The following is a 10,709-nucleotide window of genomic DNA, read 5'->3' on the forward strand; positions in this document are numbered from 1 at the left end:
TTGAGAAGAGCATTATTATTTAGTATGAGAATCTGTCTCATTAAATCTTTTTGTTAAAAAACTGTGGTCCCCTTCCTATCCCATGTCCAAATGTTCTTCAGACTAACAATTCTGAAAACGTCCTGTAAGATTTGTTCTTCTACTGCTGCTTGTTTTTTGGTCCCCAAACTGTATTTGGTCTTCTGCCCTTTAAATTGAGTAATGTGACTTACCAAGGGAAACAGAAGAAAATTAGTTTACGTGTGCTGAGGATAGTACACGAACAGCACGACTATACTGAAAAACTATTTTTTCTTTACTCATTTGGTATATTGTGAAAATAGAAGCTGCACTTGGAAAATAGTTGCTGCATATGGTCAGGTTCTTTATAAAGCTGAAATAAAGGACAACTAATATTCCAAGGTAGAAATAATAATGATAATTATGAAACTTATAAAGAATGGTAAGGAACCTCCTGCTTTGTGGCAGCATAAAGAAAAGTCAGAAATATGGCACAAAAGTTAAACTAATGAGAGAACAAATTTCATGAACTCTACATTTTTTTAGAGACTTAGAATCAGATTTCCAATTAGTTAAATTTTGGATATCTATTACTGAAGGTAAATGTTTGTACTCTGTGCAACCTGGGATGTTTCTAGCATTCTGTCATTTATCAGTATTCTCTTGTCTATCTTTGCAATTAGTCCTTAGACCAATATCTTGCATGATCTTCTTTAGACATCTGTTTGTAGGAAAACACAGTTGTGATTTGATTGGTGTAGGTCATATGCTATGGTGATTTCCCAGCCATTTTTTATTTGAAACAGAGATTTTTTTGTAATGGTAAAAATGGTTTAACCTGCCAGTGGTAGTAGAATTTCTGAGATAGTCAGGACTCGCACTGCTCAGCATAACAAATTTGTTTGATGCTGACTTCAACTTCAGATATTGCTTTTTGCACAGTTTTACTAATGAAAAAATGTGAGGAAGGAACATCATTTAACTGTGCTTAATAAGGGCTTCATAATACATTCAACTGAAATATGAAAGATTAGCTGGACTGACTCACGCTTAATATGGGACACAAGCAGTTCCAGACTCATCCACAATTAGTTTGCCATAGGATATCAATGCAAAATATGTTATATTTCTACAAAACACTTTTTACAACAGCTCTATTAATATCGTTAGCAGACATCCACTGATGGGAAATAACCTTTTCTGTTTAGATATGTCTTTCCTAACTTCAGATTTGCATTTAGGTACTTTTTCAGTATGCTGTTTCTTACATTACAAGTTTTCATGGGGTTTGTCTTTAAATGGCATCATTTCCTCTTTTATGCTCTCTCATGTTAATTTTTGTTTTCAAGTCAAAAGGCACCAGGTATTATTGCTATTTTCCTATTTAGTTTCAGAGTTCTGGTGTAAGAGAGTCCCACAAGTTATTTAAAAGGTAGTATCATTTTGAGATTACTGTCACACTTGAATAAAACAGGTGGCAGTGTAATTTCCTATTTATTTTAATTAGAAAGAATTAGTCTTTATTACATTAGCTCAAAATAATACTTTTACGAAGTGAATCCTTTTGCAAAAGAAAACCAAGCAGCCATCTAACATTTTTCCTGAAGTTTGAGGAGCTTTGTCTTATAGTTACAATTGCCTTCTTGAAAGTAATAGAAATCATAAATCCTCGTCTGCCACAAGTTGAATGGTGCAGGCTTGCCTCTCCTCAATGGCCTCTCCAGCCCACAGAAATGTTGTGACCACTCTCCAAGTCCTGCCTCGTTCTCTGTAACGAAAAATTCACAGCTTTTAGCCAATGGTTGTGTTTTCCCTGACCAATAGCAGAGGACTTTGTGACCATGCAAACAACCTCTGCATTTGGCACCTGAGCCTGTGCAGCTCACAGGCTGTTCAAAGGGCTCTCCAGGGCTATAGCTTGCCACCCTCACGTGATGCACCCTACACATTTTCTGCAAAACTAAAGGCAAAGAAAAAACATGTTATGTTCCTTATGGCACTGCCCAAAGGTACTATATCTGAAGATAACATCAATAGAGAGAGCCAGAGCAAGTTCTCTTCACACAAACTATTTCCCAGAGGCTAATGGCAAAGGAGACACAGAGAAACAAGTACCGACAGTTTACTATAGGAACTCAAAGAAAAAGTGGACAAAGTTAAACTAACTCCAGCTCTTTGTTAGCATCTATTCTGGTTCAGAGCATTCAATGGTGCATATAGATTTACTCTCCATGGCTAATGGAGCAGGATACGGTCTTTTGGTAAGAAACGGCGGATCTAGATTTTACATTTTGTGCTCTTCAAGCTCTTACATTTTAGGAAAATCAGTCTATAACATATATAAAGTTTTAATCTAATGTAAAAAGCATGAGCCCAAACTAGGCAGATGTGTTGGAGTGATTTTAGCACAGTGCAATAGAAATGCAACTCCAGTAGGGCAAGAGAAAATGCAGTTAGCCAGAACATCTTAAAAAGCGCTATCCTAAAGAGAGAGAGAAATTGAGAGAGAGAGAAAGAGAACAATAAATGTAGCACAGCATTTAAAGAAAAATCTTTCTCATCTATCTGTCCATCCTCTGCCCATACTTTCAAATGTTTCTGGTGATCTAAAAAGTACCCCTAATACTTGGACTTAACTAATATTGGTCAAATGTCTCATCTTCAGGCAAAGCCAGATGTTTTTACCCTAACTGCTCGTGCTTGGCCTTAGCTGAGTGAGGCCAGAAATCCAGATTCTTGTCTGGGTTGGAATCATGTCACCCAGAGCAAGAGGCAAGTACGTGACACGCACCATTGCTGAACTGCTCTAGCCACTTGCTCAGCTCTTTCTGGGGGAAAATATTCCTTGTCTTAGAGATCGCTGTCTGTAAACGGGATGTTAATGAAATAAACCAAAAGGCAATTTAGGCTATTTACACTTCAGAGAAAAGCCCTACCTGGATAGATGACACTAAGTCATGATGTATTTTGTATTAATGTTTCAAGTCAATCTGGCGGTTCCTGATGTTAGAAATATTTTGTTGCAAGTTTGAACATCGTACCAGATATAAGGCCAGCCACTTGAATGAGAGCAGTGATTGAATTAAGGCTGAGAAATGTATCCCTGGCTAGTTTCAAATTAAAAAAAGAGAGCTTTTAAAAAAGTACAAATGAGGCTAAAAGAATTTATGTTATTTTTCCGGTTTCTGTGCTATAACTCCTTTTCTGTCTCCTCATTTATCTTCTAAGAGTACTACCTTATGAATGAGTGAGCAATAAAAGAAGTATGCAGTGGCTGAGAGAGAAACTCAAGATAACAAGATAATGCAAAATGTAAGCCAAAGTTTGAGCAGAACTGCAAGTTAAGATGTAGATCTGAATATCAAAGTTTCTCACATTTCAGTTTTTGGAAAGTCACTGGATGAATAGTTTGCCTGAAAATTTAATTTTAAAACAGTAGCACAAAATGTGACGTAATATAGGCTAAGTTCACACCTGTCAAAACCTTGGACCTATACTTTCTAGGGGTTTTAATCTCGTCTTCAGACCACATGTACTGACACATCAGCAATGGAGTAAAATAAAACCAAAGCCATTTAAATGCTTTTGAAATCCATTTTTTCATTTAAAAATGGCAGAGAAGGAACAGTGAATAAAAAAACAGGTATGAACTATCCTAAAGTTAGGCAATAGCAATTATTGTGCCTAGATGACATGTGAACAGCCTCAAGACCAAAAGGTGTGACAGTAATAAGCTACTACATGCAGCCTCTACATTGCCTGTTTTAAGGCTTTCACAAGTAGGATGGAGTTGTGTTCACCAGTGTTAGTGTGCTACATACGATCTGCTGGCCACATAAGCTCAGAGGTACTCTGACTCCTAGCCACTCAGTCTCTTATGCTGAGATTTTAGACCTGAAGTCCCAGCGTGTGTCTAGCCTTTGAGCTGGACCCAACTCCTTCAGGGCAGGCTGTCCTGTTCAGCAGCAGCTGGTGTCTGCACGGTAAGCTTTCCTAATGTCCAAAAACAAAAGTGGGGTGTTGCAGAAAAGGGTTAATCCAAATTTCCACATTGCTGACCTCCCTCCAGCCTTCCAGGCTGCCCAGGTTTGGGGTTGCACAGATCAGCTGAGGATTCTCAGGGGAAAAATGATGTGGCCACTCCCTGAACCCAGATAATCCCCCAGCTGGGCTTCCCACTGCTGCTATCTACCAGGCTAGGCAGAATGTAATCAGAAGAATTATTATTATCTTTTCAAGCCAACACCAGTGGGAAATTAATTGCTGGAATTATTCTATCAATTAGCAATTTTTCTAGCATTAACACTGTAGCTGCTAAGTGAGGTCAGCTCTAGTGCTTGGGTCAGACAGCAGGGACTAAGTTGGTCTCCAGTGTTAGTTGGCAAGGACTGGGGCTGGTAAAGAAAGAGCAGGAGAGGCTGAAGTTTCAAGGGATGTGAAGGCTGAAGGGAATATGAAGCTCGTTATCATCAAAAGGAAAGCAGTGACAACTCAGCCTTAAATATAAGAGGACCCTACAAAGAAGAGAACGTGAGACAGGGTGGAGCCAAGATGATGTGATTGAGAAGCTTTTGTGGTACTAAGGAGGTAGAAATTTTTTAACCAGAATTGATGACAAAACATGAAAGCAATTCCTCCTCTTTACTCATACTCCTTATGCTCTAAGACAAAGCCATTTTTTTGGCAGAGTAGCCCAGGTATTTTGTATGCTCCATTACCCATGTGAGAGAGGAGAGCAAAATGCTTTAGGAAAAAATGGAAAGATTGTGGTATACTGTATATGTATGGCAAGGAATGTAAGGCTGGGGTGTACTGAAATAATACTTAGATTTCCAAACTGCAGCATTAACTTGCAACACTTAGAACAGATGATTGCATAACTAAATAATAGTCTGCTCTACGCTGCTGATTAATGTGACACCAACAGGAGGATAGAGTTTATCTGCTTGTTCACATCTTACACCAGCTTATGCCATTTTCAGGTCCAAGAACAGAAATTCAATTTATTTTGGAATACCTATTTACAAAAACCAAGTTCTATTATCTATTATTGAACTTTCACAGCATTCTGCACGTGGCATTTTCAGAATCACAGAATCACAGAATCACAGAATTTCTAGGTTGGAAGAGACCTCAAGGTCATCGAGTCCAACCTCCAACCTAACGCTAACAGCCCTCCACTAAACCATATCCCTAAGCTCTACATCTAAACGTCTTTTGAAGACTTCCAGGGATGGTGACTCCACCACTTCCCTGGGCAGCCTGTTCCAGTGCCTTACAACCCTTTCAGTGAAGAAGTTCTTCCTAACATCTAACCTTTGTGTAAAGCTGCTACAGTAAAGGTGTGATTTTCTGCCAGTTCCTCATTTCACTGCCACATGCCAAAAATTGGAAAACAGATGAATCTGAAGCACTGTACAAGGCAAAGTGAAGAAAAGCTGTGGTTAATGAGGATCACAATTTACACTTGGTCTACAGTCTGTGAAATTAGGCACTCACATTCCCTGTTTAACTCACAGTGCAAACTTTGGAGGCAGAACTTAGCTGACACCCGTAAGCATTTGCTACCTGGGACAACAGCATCACCAGGCAAGCAAAGCCCATAGCTCTGGTGGGAACCTGGCCTGTGCCTGGTGACAGCTAATGCTGGAGAGCAACCTTCTCTGTAACTGTTATTCAATATGTATCAGATAAACCTCTTTTTATTTTTTAAGTGTTTAGTTTTTATTAATGCATCATTCTTTGTTCTTCCAAATCCAGATTCTGGAAGAAAACATGAAGTTAGAGTGCAAGTGCCATGGGGTCTCGGGATCCTGTACCACTAAGACATGCTGGACAACCCTGCCTAAGTTCCGGGAGCTGGGCTACATCCTTAAGGACAAATACAACGAAGCAGTTCAGGTCGAACCAGTGAGGGCAAGTCGCAACAAGCGTCCGACCTTCCTCAAAATAAAGAAGCCACTTTCTTATCGCAAACCCATGGATACAGATTTAGTGTACATAGAAAAATCTCCCAATTATTGTGAAGAAGACCCCGTCACCGGCAGTGTGGGAACACAGGGGAGGATGTGCAACAAGACAGCCCAGCAGTCCAACGGCTGCGACCTGATGTGTTGTGGGCGAGGTTACAACACGCACCAGTACTCGAGAGTGTGGCAGTGCAACTGCAAATTTCATTGGTGCTGCTATGTTAAATGCAACACATGCAGTGAAAGAACAGAAGTATATACCTGTAAATGAGTACGTGGCTGGGCAGGCTGGCTGTGTCCCTGGCTGCGAGTACATTTGCACATGCGCTCAATGTACCTACACGAGACCGTAGCAAAGATCTGCTCTCCCAGAAGAAACACTGATGAATGGATCCCTGTCTTTTCTTCTCATGTTTCATTGCTTATGTGGATACACATTTCAGACTCTTAAGAAAGTCAGCCAAGAAACAAAAAACACCCCCCTCCCCGCCCCCCCCAGCCCCCTGACACACAAAACAGAGAGAAGAGATCATTCAGTTAATCTGCACCTCTGAAGCAAGAAGCATTGACTGCCTTGGGAAGAGACACCAGTGAAAAATCTCTGAACATGACAATGAACTCGGTTTGGAAAAAAAAAAGATGGTCAAAAACTTGTGTGTATAAGGAGCAGGGTGGGGTAGGGGAAAAGTCCTCAGCCATGGGCTTTGCACAGGATGGGATGGACAGTGCCCCATCGTGAAGTGCCCATGTGAGTGTGCGGATGACACAGATTTAGGCTTCTACACTTCTGAAAAGCTTCTGCCGGTCTTGCCCATCTTTTCACTTCATACCACTTGCTACAGCGAGTAGAACTGTTGACATGTTCTGTAGACACTGCTTTATCTGCATTTTGTGTGTGTGTGTGCTGCAGATTTAGCACAGGGATTTGGGACACTTGGGCATAACAATAGCAATATTTAACAATTTATTCAGATAAAACTAATATTAATTTATTTAATTAAAAAGAACTCTACCAACATTTTTGGAACTATTCTGCAATTAAAGTAGATAGCTTGCTTTCTTTGTGGAATAATTTTGTAGAAACAGCAAGGAAAAACTGGAGTTGTATATATTATTCTTAACTAGGATATTTCTACTAGTTGGACTTGCAGGATGTGTTCTACAGTACTAGATGTTTAAGTGCAAAAGCTGACATCTTTATATATATGTACATACACAAACACACTGTTTTTTTTGTCGTTTTTATTTTTTATTTTTTCTGTTTGCTGCTAGTTGTCTGGAACAAAAGTCAAGTGGTAGGGGATGCAAATCTTTACCATTTTTTTTTTCTTCAATTAAAGAAAGAAGCATTAATAAAATCTTGTTTGAAATATGTCTAAAAATAAGAAACTCCAGACAAACTTCCATCTTTTGGAAAATCAACCATAGGATAAGAGAGTATATTTTGTAAGAGACTATTTTTATATAAATATTTTATTTATACTTCGTCTGCTTGTTCAACCTGTACTTTTTCTCAAAACAGGCATACAATTTGTAATTCTTAGGCTATTTAACAGAGAAAGGGTAATTAGTTTGTGGACACAACAGCAGCAAGCTGGATACATTCAGCTGCAATTGGTGGATGTGTCAGAAAGCAGATTGAACTTTCTCTCCGGATGTGTGTACAAACTGGCTCTTTTCCTGCAGTTCCTTTTGCAGAATATGCAAAACAAGAACAGGGTATGTAGCATCAATCTTGTCACATGGCTTGAATTCATGATTGGCATTAACTGGATGCTCATTTATCCCATTCAGGAAAAAAATCCAAATTAGCTTCCCACATGCATCAGTCATTAAACTCTGGCATTATGACTAGCAAATGTGCTGTGTGTGCTGTCAGTTAAACCTCTATATTGTGTTACTGTCAAATTTGATTTTAATCACTGAAGACTGTAGACTATGACTGTAACAACTAGCATGATACACGTCTGATTCTCATAGATAGGATACAATGCTTACTTTTTGTCCAGCTCTTTTTGGCATTTACATTATTCTTAAAAGGCCAGAGCTCAAAAATCCCCCCAAAACCCACCAACAACCCACAATCAAAAAACAAAAACAAAAACAATAGACAAATGTAGACTGCTCATTTGTTTTTCAGAGCCCAGTTAAATCTTCTTGTGTTCCCTTTACAGTATTTCCTTTTTCATCACGGCTAATTTCTCTGGATATTTGAGGGGCAAATGTTTTTTCTGATTTTGGATTCATTCTGTTCCTCCTGCTGGATTCTTTTTTGGCTGATAAAAAAAATAATCCAAGTTTAACATCGTCTTTCATTGGGTAAGAAAGATGACGCGGAGCTACAGATGATACTGTATGTTCTAACAGGGACAGACCAGATTCTTCCATTTCCCCATGACAGGACCTTATGCCTTTACAGAGGCATCAGTAAAGGAAACAAACCAGTAGCCAGCACTCAGTGCATTCACTGACTCCTCTAGATAAGAGCAAGCATTACAAGCAGTAGGCAATATAGATATATCTTAGGTCCAATCATCTTTCTGAGGCAAAACTCCTACCTAAAGCTGCGAAAGTGGAGAAAACTGTCAGCAAACTTTCTGAGAAAAAGGCATCCAGAAGTACTACAAGAGATGCTGCAAAGTTTCAGCCTGATAGCCTGACCTTTTGGAAGCTGCCTGAATGTGCTGCATTTTTTCAGACTCGTTTCTTGCATATGTTCACGTAAGAACACAAGCCCAAGCAGTACCTGATCCTGCATAATTAGGATTAAATATACAGTTTCTTTGCAGACCTGCCACTTAACACATCATATAATTTTTATGTAATTCAGACACCAGCATGAGATATCAAAAAAAATTATTAACATAACTTACATTCGAAGGTATGACTTGTCAATATAAAGCAATATAAAAGCAATTTTTTCTTGGAATTGAGTCACTGCTTTTAGTTCTTCTAAATACCACGCATTGAGAAATGACAGGACATAAAATGTAATGAAGTACATACAGTATGGATGTTAATTACAACACTGTGTTATGGTTAAAAAGCTCAGTTCTAACGTTTGACTTTGGAATCCCTCCCCCTCAGTTTGGATTTTTTTTTTTTTTTTAAATTAGTGGATATAATATCATCATCAAAAGTGTGTTTTCTTCACTGGTTATAGGTATTTTACAAATTATTACTTTCACAGCATGTTTTACTATAGGAAACCCATCTGTACAATTTCTGCTTCCCATATATTTCAATATGCAATGATGTGCAATGGCCAGTGATCAGATTAATTCTTGAAGGACGAATATCTTTAAACAGTTTTACTCATATAATAAAGAACTGGATGTGTGGTAAAATTAATTTGGTACACACTTGCCTAATATTTTACAATACTGCTGGTGATCTGTGCATTACTTAGAGAAAATTTCAATTTTATTGATAATTGAGATATCACTTTAGGATAACAATAAATTATCTATTATTTACCTATAAATTAAAGAGCAAGGAAAAACAAATGCTGCATTCAACTAGAAAGTATTTGGAAATTTGGTTGCATCCTCTTAGATAAGAGGAATATGGCCCATAAGAACCTGCCATGAGTCTGGAGTTAATTGGCTATTCCCTAAACGTGCTTGGATGGCACGAAGAATAAACAGGAGAGGGTGAAAGATTTATGATTTTGTAGATATTTTACCCCCCAACAACAGTTTGTTCTTTGTCCTCAGGGATAGAAGAGCTCTGTTTTGACTTGGTGAAGAACCACACAATGGGACTGAAATGCACACAACTGCAGAACAATACAGCTCTCAAAAGAAAATATATCTTTTCATCTCCACTAACCAAGGGAAGTGCTGGATTGCCGGTCACATTAATAACCTAGCAGAGGCTTTTAAATGAAACATACATTCAAGAAGCAGGAAGAGTGAGAGGAGTAGGAAGAGTAAGAGAACAAACATAACTACAAGTTGGGAAACTTATTTACAAAATCTCACTTCCTTACTCAAACCCTGATTCATGGAAATGATACAGCTCCACTTTGGGATTTCTAAGCAAGTTTTAAGGATTTTACCTTTTGGCCTTTTTTTAAAGGAGAACTAACTTGAATGCAATTAGCTTGAATACTTGAAGTATCTACCCAAAACATGAATCAGTCAATGATTAAGTTTTCTTTGCCATGTATGCACAAACCTAATGGAGATATGTCTTTCAAAAGTGATCATTAAATGAAAATCATCCTTCAAATGTATTCTTAAGTGACTCATTTGGTTAAGTTATTGTAAGGGTACATAGTTACTCAGAAAAGGAAAATAATGGACAATCATCATATTATGCAAAGCTGTTAATGAATTAACTTGTGGATTACACAACTGACCACACTTTAACAGCAATTTGTTGAATACAGAACCATCAGAGATGGCAATCAGGGTGAACATATTCACATGATTTTACATTTATCATTAGTATAGATATCAGGAACGATGCACTGTGAATATCCACAATAAGAGTATTTACTAATACAGTCCCTTACTCCCAGCTTGTAACCCCAAGAAGCCCAACTGGACAACAAGCCCTCCAGCTCTTGTTGGTGGGACTAAACTGCAGACTCAGTGGTTTACCTGCAGAGTCAGGGGTGGCTAAAAGTGATGTACTGCTGCTGTCAACCAGCTGGGGTACCACCTGGGTCAGTGCTTTAACGTCCCAGATTGAACCAGGTACAGCAATTTTATCACACAGTACAGCAGACAATGA

General features: G+C 38.5%; 1 protein-coding gene across 1 annotated transcript in view; it reads left to right on the top strand.

The window, feature by feature from the left end:
* WNT7A (Wnt family member 7A) overlaps window positions 1-6,240 on the top strand; it is a gene marked incomplete at both ends in the record, with an annotated part of 32,540 nt that extends 26,300 nt beyond the window's left edge. The window contains one exon of the mRNA XM_084293013.1: window positions 5,761-6,240. Coding sequence (XP_084149139.1) covers window positions 5,761-6,240 — 480 coding nt within the window. The remainder of the gene's footprint in view (window positions 1-5,760) is intronic.
* Window positions 6,241-10,709: the final 4,469 nt, after the last annotated feature.

This window comes from Netta rufina, assembly GCF_964035555.1.
Source record: "Netta rufina genome assembly, chromosome: 10".
Classification (NCBI taxonomy): Eukaryota; Metazoa; Chordata; class Aves; order Anseriformes; family Anatidae; genus Netta; species Netta rufina.